The 17,658-nt window shown below is 41.9% G+C and overlaps 2 protein-coding genes across 4 annotated transcripts in view; both read right to left on the reverse strand.

Annotated features, from left to right (window-relative positions):
- Positions 1-5,915, reverse strand: part of C10H7orf50 (chromosome 10 C7orf50 homolog) — a 192,038-nt gene extending 186,123 nt beyond the window's left edge. Inside the window, exons 1-2 of the mRNA XM_054041239.1 lie at positions 5,893-5,915; positions 5,649-5,778 (exon numbers count right to left, since the gene is read on the reverse strand). Of these exons, the coding sequence (XP_053897214.1) occupies positions 5,649-5,778; positions 5,893-5,903 (141 nt within the window). The 5' untranslated portion in view covers positions 5,904-5,915. The remainder of the gene's footprint in view (positions 1-5,648; positions 5,779-5,892) is intronic.
- A 6,089-nt stretch (positions 5,916-12,004) lies between these two features.
- On the reverse strand, positions 12,005-17,457 carry ZFAND2A (zinc finger AN1-type containing 2A). Of its 3 annotated transcripts, XM_054041880.1 has the most exons (7): positions 17,239-17,450; positions 16,853-16,954; positions 15,270-15,364; positions 14,101-14,232; positions 13,231-13,382; positions 12,603-12,692; positions 12,005-12,175 (listed from the first exon to the last, which is right to left on the reverse strand). In XM_054041880.1, the coding sequence occupies exons 2-7, from the start codon at positions 16,905-16,907 to the stop codon at positions 12,169-12,171; spliced, it is 531 nt and encodes a 176-aa protein (XP_053897855.1). In that variant the 5' UTR covers positions 16,908-16,954; positions 17,239-17,450; the 3' UTR covers positions 12,005-12,168. The 3 variants fall into 3 exon arrangements, with proteins under 3 accessions (XP_053897855.1, XP_053897854.1, XP_053897857.1); XM_054041879.1 differs by having other exon boundaries at positions 12,005-12,692; positions 17,239-17,457; XM_054041882.1 differs by lacking the exon at positions 12,005-12,175 and having other exon boundaries at positions 12,603-12,830; positions 17,239-17,454.
- Positions 17,458-17,658: the final 201 nt, after the last annotated feature.

Genomic DNA, 17,658 nt, shown 5'->3' on the forward strand with positions numbered 1-17,658 from the left:
CCCACAGAGAAAGAGACACATGGAAACTGTAGCAAGCAAGCTCTCCCCTGCAGTCTGTGGAAGTAACTGGGCTGAATGTAATTTACAAAAATCTACAAGGAAAGATTAAGGTTTAATTAAGAGGAAGTAGGTATAGAAGCCTTTATTGTTTTTACCCTTTGCTCTGCATACCATGTACCCTTGGGTGAATAAATAATGTTTTGTTTTGAAGAAGCTGGTTTTGAGTCACTTTAATTAGTCATTGTCACAAGCTACTGGAGGAACAGTGGCTTACTGCTGCCAAACCCAACTGGGCCCTGTCATGTTTATGACAGTTGGGAAATGGGAGCTGCAACCCAGAGAGACAGACTAGGAGCAGTAGGAACACATCGTTGTACCCAGAGAGGTGTGAGGGTAGTGAAACCTGTCCCCAAACGTGTTCATTTAGCTCAGCTAAAAGGAGTCTAAAAGTGCAGCTCTCCCTGTAACTGACAACCTTAAAGAGGTCTGATTTTTAAAAAGTGTTGAACACACCTCTCTTGAAATCTGGCATGCAGAAATTGAGGCACCCAAAACCAACAGTCACTTTGAAAATCCTGTGCACTGTTTGTGTATGTATATAAAAAGAGAAGCACATTCGTGGTAAGTGATTTGTGAGTGATCTGGTATTCTGCAGACACACAAAGTAATTGCCACAGAATACACAAATGCTTGTTATAGAAATCTAGGCATTTTTCACATGGATAATGGATAATCATTAGCCATCCGGCTTCTCTGTTTGCCTGGACCATTCTTGTGAACAAGTGGGGAAAAGGACACACATGATGCAACATGCAATGCTCATGTCATCAAACAATGAACTTAAAACTGGCATATTAAACAATACGGAAATCCTTATGACAGCAGACTGAAATTTTTCTGTATCGGAGAACTTTAAAAAGCTAATTTTGGGAAAATGGTGCTTTTAAATTACGACTGTCAACCTGGAATGCACAACTTAGAATCCATTTGCCCCATGTCTATTATTTCTTCGTTATGTGGCTTGAGGATGACAATTTCAAAGTAAAAACCGTTTTAAAATATGATCATATTGATAAATTACAAATAAAGAAATAACTGACATGTTCAGGTAAATTAAAAACAATAGTAAAATGTGTGGCATTTACTGCTAAATATTTTAATAAAATGGTAACATTATGATAAACTATTAGTAAAAACACAGGACTGAACAAAGACTAAAAACATATACAATATGCTCCTTAACTCCACTACAGAAATGCAAAGTCAGTTAGAACTATAGTTCTAAGAACATTCATGAAAACATTTGCCATTTAATGTAAAAGGAGGAAAAAAGTAGATGAAAATCAATAGAACACCAAAAAGAACAGGAGTACTTGTGGCACCTTAGAGACTAACACCAAGATTACTCTGAAAAGTAAAGTTGTTCCAAAGAAGAATGCTTTAGCCTTATGCTAGTAAGTATTTTTTGGAACAAATGTCATGAAAGAATGATCAATGTAATAATAAATCCAGTCACTGAAGACATATTTTAACTTGCCCTCCCGCAGCTCTACACGGAAATCAATTAGAGATTTACATTTTCCACTTTGCAGCCTGAAAATGCTCTGCTGGAATAGCTAAAAGTAAATCACGGGTAAATAGTGACTTAATGAACCAGTGAAACCTCTCCAGTGCCAAATGTAGTTGCATCTGTTAGCTTTAAAAGACTAAAGTATCTTTTTTTCCATCGCCATAAAAGGTTCCTTATAAGAACCTAGTAAGCAACTGGTACCCTGTCTGAACCTTTCTGCTTCAAGAATTCAAAAAGTTACAATTACACTTTGAATCAAAGCTACTACATTAAAAGACAGTCACACTTCATTACGCTTTATTCAATACTCTTTTGGAATTCTTGGTGACTCCTCCCGCACCCTCTACATTTAGCAAGGTGTCAGCTCTTTATTTTAAAGCAATACTAGATTTAAATTCAAATATAAATATATCAAACTACCTACCTACGTATGAAAATCCTGCATACCGACACTAATGATTTAGCAGGTCTTTCCCCACCGTCTGTTTCTATTGCTCAAATACTATACGGATTTCAGAAAATCTGAGGGGGGCGAGGGGAGGGAAGAGAAGCCCTAACCTAAACAAAGTAAACCTCCAAGAACAAAACAGAGCGCAAATATAAAAGAAACACTGTAAAAGTGAGATTCCAGGGAAACACCAAGAAAAGAAAAATTCTAAGTTATGAAAACAAATCACTGACAGCACAGTTTTAAATATAACATAACAGTCATAGAAGATTTGACAAGATTTGTCTTAGAATTAGCGCTTAAGGTTATTAGCAAAGGGTTCACTGTCTTGTTTTTTAAAAAGCTGGAAGGTTTAATATCTTTTAACAACTTCTATTTCAGGATGTCAAAAAATGAGTTCACAGATTAAGGCCAGACAATACCAATATGGTTGCTTTACCTCATATTTCCTACTAAACTTTGCATACCCTCTGACAATGTTTGCTGAACAAAGGTATTACTTTACAATAACCATCATAACTAAATTGGGTATGCCCCAAAATTAGTCCAATAAATAACTGACAAAAATATTCATTAACCATTTTTGAAGCAAAGTGTTAAAATGTATCTCACATTTGTTACTTTCAACAGTAATTTCAAACAGTAAAAATGTGGTTTACTAAGTTATGCTTTCTTGGTATCAACAATTCCAGTTTATAATGCTGATGCCAAAAAATAGCTTAGCATAGGCCTTATATGGTGCTCCATAAAACTAACACTGCATACATATCTAAGCCACCCACTAACTCCTGTAATTCTCATGACTGGTGTGCTTAGTGATATTCTTAGATAGCATTTAAGGATACTGTTCTTTAATAAATATTTCTCTCCTTCCACCGTGCAACAGCCTATACAATGAGCAGAAACTAACTTTTGTATCTCAACAGTTGATCAGACAAGACATCTAACAGTCCAGAATGGCTCTGCATTCTTAAGGTTTATAAAGCGATACTCAGACTGATGCTTGTGAGCCACAAGTGGCTCTTTAACGTGTCTCCTGTGGCTCTTTGCAGCACATAATATTAGAACACTGCGTGATTTAATTATTAACCAAGCAGGATGCTTTTACTATGTTATTAACCAATTGTAGTTGATACAATAATACTTGGTCAGTCATTTCGCTGTGAGAATTAATTGATATATATCTTATATATATAATAAAAACAGTAAATGAAGCAATGAATTCAGACTATCACGGCTCTTGGGGTAATGCTGATCGCTAATTTGGCTCCTGAACCACTGAGGTCTGAGTTTTACTGGTTTATAAGGTCTGTCTGAGGTCGGTAACCTTTAGAAGTGGTGTGCCAAGTCTTCATTTATTCACTCTAATTTAAGGTTTTGCGTGCCAGTAATACATTTTAATGTTTTTAGAAGGTCTCTGTCTACAAGTCTATAATATATAACTAAACTATTGTTGTATATAAAGTAAACAAGGTTTTTAAAATGTATAAGAAGCTTCATTTAAAATTAAATTAAAATGCCGAGCCCCCCAGATCGGTGGCCAAGACCCGGGCAGTGAGAGTGCCACTGAAAATCAGCTTGCGTGCCACCTTTGGCGCACATGCCATAGGTTGCCTACCCCTGTTTTATATGATACCAGTTGCGCAGACAGACAGATAGTTAAAATTCTGTTAAATTGCTTTTAGCATTCTCACGCCAAATCACACACAATTTTTTGTCTGAAGAGTTATTTCCACCCAGCTCAAGTTACTTTCCTGTTCATTTTACGGGGTGCTTGAAGGAGGCTAAGGATCCTACTAGATCCCTAAAGTACTTTTGGGATAGGTAGTGTGAAGAGAGGAGGAGGATTGTCTCTTCATAATCAAATATCAAGTTTAATTGAAACTATGATTCCCCCTTCCCCTTCCTGACCTATACATTCTACATTCCCTAATTTTGCTTTCAAGAGGTTCCTGTAGAACAGGGGTAGGCAACCTATGGCACGCGTGCCGAAGGCGGCACGTGAGCTGATTTTCAGTGGCACTCACACTGCCCGGGTCCTGGCCACCGGTCCGGGGGGCTCTGCATTTTAATTTAATTTTAAATGAAGCTTCTTAAACATTTTAAAAACCTTGTTTACTTTACATACAACAATAGTTTAGTTATATATTATAGACTTATAGAAAGAGACCTTCTAAAAACGTTCAAACATATTATTGGCACGCGAAACCTTAAATTACAGTGAATAAATGAAGATTCGGCACCCCACGTCTGAAAGGTTGCCAACCCCTTTTGTAGAAGGAAGCAGACGCCTCGCTAAGTCTGTTTGGAGGCAGATCAACTAACTTGAAATCTAGACTGCAAGGCCTTCACAGCTTTTCTGAACCTTATAGGCGCAATCCCATAACCTCTATGCTGCAATAGCTGTATTCAGACAAGCTGGGGACATTTGCTCACACGGGAAGAAACACTCTCAAAATACTTGTCCCATTTGCTAATTGAGCCTAAATAAAATCTAGCCAAAGATGAACATCCACAAGTTTTACTGTAAATGACAACAAGAAGGGGAATCAGATCAATGCTACTGAAAACCCTGAACTTTAAGCACATGCATAAATGTTTGCAGGATCAGGATTTAAGACTTCAAGAGCTCCTGAGGAAAGGCAGGATTTTTTTTCCTGTTCTCTCATCTACAATATTAATATATTGGCATCTGTTTGGTCAAACTTTTTAATTGATCTCTGGATCATTTGACTGGCAGGACCTGAATGATTTTACATAGACTTTGCAGATCTATATTTGAATATTTCATTCACGCAAGGTACCCAACTGCAGGGACAACAAACACTAATTGATAAGTGTAAGAAATTGAACTTTGATGCCTGCCTTTTAAAGTGCCACCAAAGCCATTAGATTTTAATACATGACATTTGAAGTATTGCTTCTCCTCATAATAGTTGAATAGGAATGCCATGTTCACATACCATTCCTGTGAGAACAATTCTGCAACTCTGCTTTTGCAAGAAACAATTACATGCAGTAGTGCGCTAAAGAAAAGAGTTTCCAGCAGGTGGGGAAAGATTCCTTTCTATTGGAATCTGTTGTTATGCTGTTAAATTCAGTTCCTTTAAAATTAATTTGTAAGTGCTCTATATGTGAAGAGGCTGCTGACACCTTCTGGTCAGTCATAAAGTACAAGTTTCCATGACTGCAGTGAGCACACAAGCATCATTTTTAATGCAACACAATTTTCAAAACAAATCTTTCAAATTTTTCCAAACATGGTATCTGGGTGCTCAGGATTATGTGTCGTCTTAGGCTATGCCTATCTTCCCATCTGATGTTATTCCAGAGAAATCGCAGCCACTTGGTTCCCATTTCACCTTTAGACCCGGACATCTTTCATATTAACACCCTACACAAACGGTGATCATATACTTAGGCCACTGTTACACTCTTTAAAAACAGACATGCCTGGAGAGCAGCTGCCCATAGATCCATTCATATTTTAACTTTGTTTCACCCTGGATGCATCATGGACTCAATCTAATAATGCATTCAGATCTGGTATTGTAACTCTCTATTTCTGTAGTGTTGGGATTACCAACATACCAGCAAATTAAACAAACCGATTCATTCTTGGGCACTTACCTCCAGGTTTTGTTTCTTTTTCTTTGGTTCAGTTTCATGGACTGGTTGTTCCTTTTCTGCCACATGCCGTTTTGATTTTTTCCTCCTTTTTTCTTCCTTCATTTCTGGGTTTCTCGTATTTTTTTCTATTCTGAAATTAGTTGACAGACACAGAAAGATACATTTCAGCTACAATTCAGTATGAGCTAATTAATGTACAATGCTGGAAAGCAACACTGGAGTGGAGTTAATCCAAATTTTTTACCCCAAATCCATTTGTGAAGGAGGTTTTGTCACAATGAATTGCATCAAAATGGCAGTAAATTGTGGATGTCAAATCACAGAAGAAAGGAGAATAAATATAGAATTTTAGCAATTTTTAAAACACCTGCTCCCCAGCCAACTTAGCATCAGTTGGGAGTATTATTTACTACATTTGGGTTTGGTCAAACTTCATATTAGGAAAGGTGTTGAATGTGCAGCTTAATTGGCTCCAATTAGGACTGGGTATTTTGAAAAGTACTAAAATATAATTAATAAACAACAACAAATGGGTATGTACAAACAAGTGGTAGGCCTAATTAGTAAACTGGAGAACTCGGTTGTGTTATGTAAAGAACTGCAAATGTTTCAATGTTGGATGATGTGCAAGGGGAAAAAGTGTTTAAATAGAGAATTATTTTGCATTTAATTTCAGACAGCCTGGGGATGGGGAAGGGAGAGAGATTCCAAGATAGCCCTGGATCTGACATCAGACAGACACTGGTCTGGTCCTCATGGATTGCTCTAACTTACATTTGGCAACAACCACATCTATGATGCATTTGTTGCAGGTGACAGCGACTAAAAGCTATAGGCATTTCAGCCACACCATCAACCTGAAACATTCAAGGGGGCCGTGAAGGACGATACAGTTGCTGGATATCTCCAGACCACCTAGGCAATACTCAGCCTGTCTGACTGAATTTCCAGTAAAAGGCTCTACCAGTTCTGCACCAATTTCCATATAGAATAGCATTTCAAAAAGTTACTAATATGTAAATCTGTAAAAAAGATTTATTTTGTGATTAAGTAGGTATGCTTTAAAAACAAAGAAACATCAAAATGTTTTCCCAGGGAAAACTAAAAGATTTACTAACGGTTTCAGTTTAATCTGGTAGCAACTGTAACTTTAATACAGTGACACACCAACTTTATTTTATGGTCAGCAGCATGGCATGAAGAGAGAAAATATCCAGCCATCCTCAGATGGTCAGCTACTACAATAATTACTAGTGATTTTAATTATACCATGTTTATCAGTTACTTGTTTGTGACAAAGGCTGCTATGTATCCTATGAAGTGCCCATATGGTGAGCAGGCACTAGAAAGGGTGTGGGGGGAAAGGAAGTTTACAGTTGTATGGTATTTAATCACAGACTGACCAGCAAAATCTACTAGCAATACTGATGAAGACCTTAAACGGTTACTCGGTGGGTTACTGTCAGTACATAGGGAGTAAGAGCTGTTGTCACCAACACACTGGTACTGAGTGTTGGTCAATTACAATACTTCAGGTTTTTTGTACTGACACCTCTAGTCTCATTCTCTCTCCATCTGTGCTGCAGACCAACACCCCAGCACCGCTGAGCATTCTAACCAGGGCCTGATGGGTAAGCAGCTTATGCAACCACGAGACGACGGAATAATTTGCTCTTCCAAAAACCCCACGCAATGCCCTGGAATCTGGATGCTACTGGAGCAGCGCTCCCCTCCTGCTCGGTTAGGAGCTGGGCATTACTGCCGCCGCCCACCCCCCAGCTTCCAGGCAGAGAGAGCCTCCTGCGGAGCTACCCAGCGGCGAGGAGGCCACTGCCTGCGGCGTAATCATCCGAAACACGGGAGAGTCGGGTGGGGAAGGGCCCAGTACTGCTCACTCTGAGCATCCCTACCCCATGCCCTAGTGAGTGCCCCTCCCCCCGCCCCAGCGGAAGGAATCTCCTCCACAAGGCTCTGCCCCCACCAGCCCCTCCGGGGAGCCACCCACACGGCCCCCTCAGGATCCGGGCAGGGGGCAGCCGGGCAGGCTTCCCTCCAGCGACCGCTCCCCGGGGCCTCAGGCGGGGAGCGCTGCCTCACCCCGGGGCTTTCTGCGCCCATAAGAGACTTGGAACAAGAGCCCCTCCCCCACAGGGGCACCTACTAAGCCTCCCACTCGCCACGCACCTGTCAGACCCGCCTCAGCACATTTAACTGAGCCCCGGGCTTGGCGCTGCAGACCGCCCCCTCTCTCTCATTGGCTCCCGAAGGCCAGCGAGGGCGCCTCGTTGGATATCGCTTTGTCAATCATGGGAGTGGCCAATAGAAAGCCATCTTTGTCTTAAACCCGCCTCTATCCCCGACGTGCGCGCATGTGCGCTCCGAGAGGGCCGGCCCGCGTGCGGGTGGGGTGGGGGCTCACTGTGTTGACATCATCGCTGTGCGCTGAGTCGGGACAGCCGGGCTCTCAGCTTCCGGAGTGGGAGGGGCCCCAGGAACTTGGCTCCTCCCAGCCGTTGGGGTCAGCCGCGTGTCGTCCCCGCAACGCTCCTCTGTCTTTTCCCCGCCCTCCCCTTGCTCCTCTCGTTCCCCCTCCCACCCCACGCCTCCCAAAGCACGTGCCACAGAGCTGCCCTGGGGTGGGTGCTGCTGCCTCAGCGCGCACGCTCTCCTGCGGCCCCAGAGACACGTGCTTCTGGTCTAGGCTGCTAGGGATAGCTTACTGGCCTAGGCTGCTGTTCTTTAGCCTGGAGCCCGTGTTGGGCAATGGACGGGAGATGCTGTCTGGACAGTGGCTGGTTTAAGCGCTTCTCTCAGGAGGAGTCGGTACCAAGAAAGAGCAAGTTGCCCTTAATAGGCCTGAAGACCAGCTCTGTATAGTGCATAAGCTTGTCTCTCACACCAATAGAAGTTGGTCCAGTAAAAGATTACCTCACCCACCTTGTCTAGACATATTTACCTGTGCACCCAATCCCTCTTGCTGCAACGTCCCAACCTTAATCAGCCTGCAGGTCTGCCGTGCTTGTGTGTGAAGAGAGGAGAGAGCTCACAGAGTCTATATTTTGTAGTCTAATATTTGCTGCCACCTGGTAAATGATAAAAGTACTGTAGTAACTTATGTTTCCGTGAACCTTAGGCAAAGTTGTCCATGGGAAACTATAAGCTTACGATCCACATGTGGACACAGATGCATTTTCATCCATGAAACGCAGCTCTGCCACAGACTCCCTCACAATCAGTGAATATGGAACTGTGAAATTAGCTGTTAAATAAATGCATCAACTCATTTTTAATCTGTAGGTTGTAATATTTGATATTTGAAACTGTTACAGTGTTGGTAAATTGTTTGGCCACACAGGAAACAGAAACAGATCCTGTGGCCTGAGTGAATGAGTATATACCTCTTAGGATACTAGTACAAATACTTGTTTACAAACTTTTGCTTTCCATAGATATTCTCTGCTATTTATTTATTCACCAATATTTTCTGTTTCCACAATCATTCCTCTCAGGAAGCTCATTTGCTAGAACAATATAAAACAATACCAAAAGGAGTATGCATTTGTTTTCACATTTGAATAAATGGTCAAGGAACACTTTTTGCCATGGTATGGATATATACTAAATAGAAAAATACAAGATGAGCCTTACCTAGATTATAGGATAATAATATGGTTGAAATACCCAAGGGTGTCATATTCTAGAGTTTCAGGGGGTAGCCATGTTGTATCAATAAAAACCAATGAGGAGTCCTTGTGGCACCTTAGAGACTAACAAATTTATTTGGACATAAGCTTTTGTGGGCTATAACGCACTTCATCAGATGTATGGAGTGGAAAATAAAGTAAGCAGGTATAAATATACAGCACATGGAAGGATGGGAGTGACTGGGTCACTACAAAAAGTAATTTCCCTGCTGTTGATATTCACCCCTTCTTGTCAACTATTGGGAATGGGCCACATCCACCCTAATTGAATTGGCCTTGTTAGCACTGACCCTCACCCTCCCAACTTGGTAAGGCAACTCCCATCTTTTCATGTGCTGTATAATTCATACCTGTTTACTGTATTTTCCACTCCATGTATCTGATGAAGTGGGTTTTCATATTCTAGAGTTGTGATTTGAGTAGCAACAAATAATATTTTATTGTGGGTCCTGTTGTGACATCCTGTGGTGAAATGTGGTATTACAGACAATGAAATCACTTCCAATTTAGGTAGATAGTGTCACTTGGTTCCAACATAGGTGGAGAAACTGATTCTATGAAACTGGCTTCCCTAGGGAAGTTTCCCAGGAAAATGGTGAGGAGGAGAGGGTAGAGGATGTTAAATGCATATAGTACCTTTCATCCTGAATGATTAAAGATACTTTGTAAACAAACTGATTATGGAGGCATGGGAGCAACACCCTAATTAGGGTTGTAGCAGGATTTCTGTTTAAAGCCAACTTTAAAAATGCTCTAAAATCCATTGGCAGAGGGCCTTGAAAATTACTGTACCACTTAAAGGCACAGGGCCTGTTGTGGTACAACTCTGAAGGTCATTTGGTCAAAGGTGTCCCCAGCTAGCATTTTCCCCTCAAAGAGGAATTGACCACCACGTCCATCCTATCAAAAACTACCATTTTCTCTTCATCCACCACCTATTGCTAGTTTGTAGATATTGGATTGGACAAAAAGGCTGAAAGAGGACTAAGTGCTACAATCGCCCTGATCAACTATGGTGCCACAAGTACTCCTGTTCTTCTTTCATCAGAACAAGACTCTAAAGGGAGCAGAGTGGACATTGTTTAAAACAGAAAATGCAATGGTAAGGTGACAATGCCTTGATCACACAATTTTATTCTTGTAACTCCTACATTCTTATAAGGGACCTTAACTCCACTTTTCCTATGCATTCTGAGAATTAATCTTATAGTCTAGATTGATCACCTTCCGTGTTAGCTTCCCTAGTAATAGAAGTTATTTGTGTGAACATAACAAATATAGGCATCCCCTTATGCTTCACTGCTGCCTCTGGAGCAAAAAACTACAACTTTTAAAACAGATAAACCATTATTCCAAGTATTGGTTCAGAAGTTTGTGCTGTGAGCCTCCTCTTTTGCAAGCTAAGCAAGATTGACTATGAACTCATTGTAGCTAGTGGTGATCCAGGAGATAGGAATCTGCCTCTTAGTTCTAAACCAATGCTCCAGCATAATAGTAGAGGGTCACAGGCTGTTAGTGGAAATGGCATTGTTCCAATGAGACATGAAATTGAGGTCCTGACCACCTGGCATCAAATTTAAATGAGGGGCCTGTTTAGAGTCCACTTCAGGTAGCTACATTCTTTGTCAATACTGAGCCCCTTCCAGCTCATCTGAAACACTATTTTCAATGCTTAAGCTAAACTGCTATATATTGTTGAAAGTTGGTGACTAGCTACTTAAGGACTTTAGTTTTTCATTTGAAAATATGCCATCATTTGTTTATAAGAGCACTGCATATGCTACAGGGGGGAGGGGGAAGAAAGGATACAAATACAGCTCTTCCCAGCCCACTAAGCAAACAAATAAACCTCTCACTCCTCTTATGAGCACAGCTATATTTCCTCTTGCACAAAGTAAGAAGATTGAGCTTTGTAGCACATCCTGAAGAGGATTCAGATTTCTAAGTACAGGACAACTGAGTTCTAGAAATGAGTTCTGCTCAAACATCTCTATTGAGCAGTATCCCATAGGGAGTCCCTCACCTAGTTGATGGCAGATGCCTGACTTAGGTCTGGTCTATACTACCCGCCTGAATCGGCGGGTAGAAATCGACCTCTCGGGGATCGATTTATCGTGTCCCGTCAGGACGCGACAATCGATCCCCGAATCAGCGCTCTAACTCCACCAGTGGAGGTGGTAGTAAGCGCCGCCGACAAAAAGCAGCAGAAGTCGATTTTGCCGCCATCCTCACAAGGGGGTAAGTCGGCTGCAATACGTCGAATTCAGCTACGCTATTCACGTAGCTGAATTTGCTTATCTTAAATAGACTCCCCACTGTAGTGTAGATGTACCCTTAGTAACTCCACAGCTGGAGTTACTTTAAACTGCACCCTACAGCCAATACAGAGGGATCAGGTGACATGTTCACACTATACACTGCTTAACTACAGCTTGTTTCCAAATGGATTTCAGATGTGCATTGCAATCTTGGGGGTGTGGTATTAGTAGTAACAGCAGTGTTTTGTTCACTACTTTAGTGAATCCTTTTGCTATAGACATACATAGGTTTCCTTCTTCCTCAGTTTCCATGCTGTTTGGTTTTACAAAGAGAAAATGCTTGCTATTCTATTAGGACTGAGGTATTCCAAATACAGAGAACAGAACACATTACTGTCCTTTACAAAAAGGAAAAGCAATTTATTGGAAGTTAAGAGATTAAGATAAAATAATTTATAGTTTATTTGTATTGTAGAAAAATATGCACATGCTTTAGACAATGAATTTACATTAGTTTAAAGGAGAATTTCATCCAGGCCTTTGGACTGCCTCAGCTCATCAGCATCTGAAAGAACAGAATAAGTTACAGATTTAGGCTCAAGTCCTGCAGCGATCAACCCTAACGAGGAAAGTTTGAATAGCTAGTTAAGTGTCGAAATAGTCTGATGGCTGAACTAATGATACTAGTGACCCAATAATGAGTTCTTATATCTTGACCAGGTCAAGTGCTGGACGGAGTCAGCTACTAAGTCATTGTAATAAGTAGCAATTTGAAGACTGTACATTTATCCACTATGCAGAGATTGTTTGGTTAATTAGCCACGTCTTGGACTGTTATATGCCCCTCCTTTACACACCTGGCATTGCTCACATGTCGACTATAATAAAAGTTAAGGAAGGTGTACCAATGGCAGTTCTACATCCTGTAGACACAAGGCTCTGATTTATGTCATCTTGTTTTGCTAATCTCATAACCACACTTCAGTTTATACCTGTTGCGCTGAAGATACCAGTTAGAAGGCCTCTTGTTTGATCCGGCTGGCCTGAAGTTGGATTCAGATGCTCTCATTATAGCTGCAGATCTACAAGGAAATAGAACCATGCTGAACATCTGTTTATTCCACCACCAATCACACATCCATCCACTTCCAGATTTGTGCAGAACTGGTCACCCAGCTGCTCTAGAATCTTATTGCATGGCGCAAGGAAGGTAGCTGTGCCTAGAAGAGACATGTTACTCATTAGAAAGGATCAAGTTTATACTCATTGTTTCCTACAGTAACACTTGGATACTAAGGGAATTGGTGCTTAGAGAAGTCAGAAATTCAGTAGAAGTTAGTCTGATACAAAAGGCTCACCACTAGAAAAGTCAGTCATCCTTTTCCTTCCAAAGGAATTCTTAAATTGCAGGACTCAAGATTAACTTCTGGGAGCAAGGGCTTTAAGATTAAAAGAGCACAATACTTCAGTGAGATGCTGACCAACTGTCCTCCCAGAGATAATTTGAGAACTCATTTAGCTGCAAGTTGCAGAGATAATGGCATGATCTCCCCTCGCTCTGGCAATTGCTTTCCTACTTCAGCCTGTTTCCCCCTACACTCTGAAATTTAACATCCTTACCCAGCTTTGGAGATGGAGCAACCTGCTCCTTTGCAGTCATGATCCAGAGGATGCCGATGTTTTATACAGAAGTTTCCACAGCATTGGTTACAAACAAGCTTCATCATCTCTTTCCTTTTGCAGCCTTCTTTTAAGCACTTGTTTGTGAAAATCTAAAATGTAGTACAGGACAGTTGCTTTAGTTCAAGCAGCAAATACTTCACACATTACTTGCAAATTAAATTTTCTACTCTGACCAAGATGGCATGCAGGCCTCTAAATTGGCTTTACCTGAAATTTACAGAGCAGTTTGAAGAATAAGATTGAATTCAAGGAGTTGGAACAAAGTTAAATATGCTATACTGCTTAGTGGGCAAAATATAACCATTGTCAGTCTTGCTCTGCACTGTTTCTGGTCTTCGCAATAATCCAATTAGCGCTTGCTGAAGTCAGAGCTACTAGATTGTTTGGTTTCAGAGTAACAGCCGTGTTAGTCTGTATCCGCAAAAAGAAGAACAGGAGTACTTGTACAAGTACTCCTGTTCTTCTTTTTGTAGATTGTTTGGGTACGGAACACCTTTAGCTTGGTCACCAGTTCAAACCCAACAGGTCAGGAAAGGCTGATGAACAGATCGAATCACTGTTTGCTGGTCCACAGTGTAGATTGTTCTCTACCACTAACTGGACTAATGCTCAGATCTTGATCAGTACAGTCAGGCAAAGAATTATGAGTGTAGGGATCTCTTCTAGGAGTCTTCCAGAGGAAGCCTGAGGCCTAGTGTCAGCATAGGTAAGTGAGCTTGCATTGCTGCTGCCTGTGTCATACTGTTGTGCAGTTAGGAGGCTTGTCTCCATAAGCAGCAATTTAGATTTCAAAGGGAGTTTCCTTACCCTCTGTTTCTGCTGAGTAGGATCATATTTGCAGTCCCTGTCCATGTGTGCTCCAACTACAATGTCTGGCATCTCTCCTCTTCTCACTGGGATGGGAGTGTTACATAAAGGACATACTGGAACCTGCACATCCTGAAGACAGTGAAGTTAGATTAGAAATGGGACTGAAAGCAAGCTTTCAAAAGGAAGACAACTCAGATTTCCATCCCTTGCCTTTGAAGAGGAGGGGTGAGGGGGGAATATCTCAGAGTGGCCCTCCATTCCTATACCAAGTTCTCTTCAGAACTTCCAGTACATCCACTTCAGCAGTGCTGGATTCTGCATTTCCAGTTACTACAGGAAGTCCATGTCAAAATCATTGTAGTTAGAGCTAGCCAGCTACAATTAAGTCCCATCTAATTTGCTTTTAGATCACGTAATTTTCAAATCTTGAGCACTTTCCTTGTTGATTTGGTTTCTTCCCTAGCCCTAATTGTGCTAGTCCTTTTGTTGAGTTTCCAGGTATGGCGTACAACTATGGTTCTAGAACCACAAGCAACTGCAGCAAGAGAATACAGGTGACAAGAGTTTGAAGACTGCATAAGAACAGCACATTTGTTAACTACATTAGATGACTTGTCAAGTCAGATTCTGGACCTAGATAAGATGAAGTGTTTATTTCAAATAAAGCTGTACTTATTCTGGCCAGTAATTCTGCATTGCTAGAATGCAAGTTTGAGAACTGTCTTGATAACCCAAATTCCAGTTCATACTGAACCATATTATAGCCCAATGTTATCACTAATCAGACTTTCCATCCATCAAATATTTTGTCATTTGCTTTTCTGTAGTTTTGTGTTCATGGACTTTTTTTAATCAAGTTAAGGTTTTGAGAAAACTCACTGAACCCTCAACTGGTAGCCACTGCATTGCTGAAGATGCAAGGCACTGTATCTGCACTCTTTATGGGAGCCCAATTTAAGTGAAGGATGCAATCAGGTTTGCTACAGCTTACAGTTTTACCATTTGAACTTCTAAATTCAGTTGTAAACTAAATCCAAGTCTACTGCAAGCAGAAGACCCAGCAAAGCAGGCTACAAGAAACTCCTAATCAGGTTTCAAAGTTGGCTTTCATCACAGCTAGAGAATTCCTTAAGTGCAAGCATTTGGAATTACCATTGGACACTTACCTTCTTATATGAAGAGGTACATTTGTGTTGGTCATACGTGATGTGATCTTTACAGAAAACTTCCTTACATGCATCACATTTTAAAGGAAGGAAATCTGTAATAAGAAGATAACATTATATGCCTGCAAGTCCTAAATGGGGAAGATGTAGATATTTACCTTTTAAAGTAATACTAAAACAATCATTGTGAGTAAATTCCTCATGCATTAAGTAGGTAATACCCAAGCAGGTGTCTGGTTACTCAGAATCCAAGACAGCTTCACATGGAACTAGTTTAGGCCATTCCAAGTTGTATATTTTAGTGAGCAACAGGGAGAAGAGCTAGCTTCTCTGAATTTGAAAGTGCTAGGGTAGCCTCATTTCTGCCTTTTAATTCACAAGTTATTTGTAAGACGTGTTAAACCACCAATACAGTGAAACAAACTGCCCCGTCCCCTCTCTCACCACCACAACAGCAGCTAATAGTTCAGGGGGCATATTAGTCAGAGGCACCAAATACTCTCCCAGGCCTCAAATCACAGCAGATTTGCTTTAGTTCACTTTAGTATACCCAAATACTAAAGTCTCCCAGCTGTTAGAGTGAATGGCTGAGACAGCTTAGAGAAGTGTAGCATCTGCAACTATTCTTGGGGTAGCCTCATGATTAATAGCTGATCTATATATAGTAACAGGAGACTCAATGCATTACAACAAGAAATCCAGATATTTTGACAGGCATACTGTATACCTGTCTTGCCAGAGTCCACAGTCTGAGGTGCTTCTATGGATTCTAGGATTTCACTGATGGGTGGAGGTTTATTTCAGTTCTGGCTGTAATTCTAGACATCTCAGATGCAGATTGACAGATATCTGCAATAGTTTAGTGTAGGACAGTTTGCACTTGCTTCTTTAGTTCCTCTCTTCTCCAAGACCTGTACTGCTCTATCAGCTCATTTCAAGGCTTGTCCACAAAGACTCACTTCCTGTACTACTATGCTAGAGATCAGATGTGATGAGTTTAACAGTCCTCAGATATGAAGGCCTTGGGATAGCAAACAGGATTTTCTGATCTCAGGTTTCTCTGCTGACCCAACAATATGACCTTTGGGACAGCACTGCAGTATTTGGTTCAGGTTGTCCCTAAGAAAGTGCTGGGAGTATTAGTTTGTGGGTAAGCCACATTAGTATTGCATACCTTGTGTAGTTAAGCAAGTATTCTCAGAGTACTGATGGGTACATTTTACTAGGACTAGATGATATTGTCTAGTCAGACTCATCTGGTCCTGGCAGTGTAAACAAATTCATCTCACTCCTGTTCTCTAAATCAGGAGTATCCATCTCATACCTCAAGTCAGGTTCCCCCCAGGAGGATTTGATGCACATAGCCCTTTGGCATTTATGGGTTCAACTGATCTTATGTCAGTACACCCTACTAGTCAGAACCAGACCTGGACTTTCATTCAGTAAATCACCCCAACTTCTAGAGTACCCCTTGTCTCTAGGAGAGACAATTTGGTTCATGCAAAGCAATCAAGAGGACTAGAGCAAATAACAGAATGTAGTAAACTAACTATACCAGTAGTTGCATTCAAAGTGCATCTTACCCAGCTGTTTGCAAGTTTTTTCTGAACAATGCTTGCCCAAGTCTGGAAACTCCATAATAGGCCAGCAGATCCTTCAAGCTCCTTGGCTACTACAGCAGTCACCTTCAAAAATGAAGTTGTGGGTTTAGTTTATTGCAGTATCAACCCAGCTCCACCTCACCCCAGTAATCAAAGCTTTTTTTTTTTAATCAAAGCATTTCGTGGGAGCAATCTTTAGATTTGGCCAGAGGACGTGATCAGCCAGCACTAACTCTGAAAACAATGGGGGAGGCTAGCACCCCGCCTTCCAAAGCGAGCGGCCGGCAACAGGTCATTAGCCACAGGTCACACCAGTGAGGCAGGCCAAGCCCCCATCTCCACCTCTGGCGAGCAGGGAAGAAACCCACCGGGAAGGGATCTGGACGGTCCTTGGTGCAGACAGATCATAGCCTCCTAAGGGCGAGCGGGCAGCCAGAACGAGCAGCGCCCCCCGGAACTCCCCCGCTTGTCTCCGCCCTGGGCAGCGCGGGTGGGTGACCGCAGCTGTCAGCAGAGCCCGTCTCTGCCCCACTAGCCCAGGCCAACCCCGGGCACGGAGATGGGGGGGAGGCGCACTCTGAGCGCCAGGAGACAGAGGCCGCAGCCCAGCCACCGGCCCGAGCCTCACAGCAGCGCTGAAGAGAAGGGGCTAGTGCCCCGGGGGACCCACTCCAAGGATACGTCCGCTCGCACAAAAGCGGCGGGTAGACAACCGCCGCCCGAGCACTCAGCGCACGCTCCCCGCTCTATAGCGTATCCACACCCAGCCTCGCCTCGCCGGGCCTTTT

This window comes from Malaclemys terrapin, chromosome 10 (genome assembly GCF_027887155.1).
Source record: "Malaclemys terrapin pileata isolate rMalTer1 chromosome 10, rMalTer1.hap1, whole genome shotgun sequence".
NCBI classification, from domain to species: Eukaryota; Metazoa; Chordata; order Testudines; family Emydidae; genus Malaclemys; species Malaclemys terrapin.

What these genes read in the sequence shown, in the direction of transcription:
- ZFAND2A (XM_054041879.1), bottom strand. Translation starts at nt 16,907, where the DNA reads ATGGAGTTTCCAGACTTGGGCAAGCATTGTTCAGAAAAAACTTGCAAA. An exon ending in AAAAACTTGCAAACAGCTGG is followed by an intron (nt 15,365 to 16,852) that starts GTAAGATGCACT and finishes TTCTTATTACAG; the next exon opens with ATTTCCTTCCTTTAAAATGT. An exon ending in TGCTCCATCTCCAAAGCTGG is followed by an intron (nt 12,693 to 13,230) that starts GTAAGGATGTTA and finishes ATTTCCTTGTAG; the next exon opens with ATCTGCAGCTATAATGAGAG.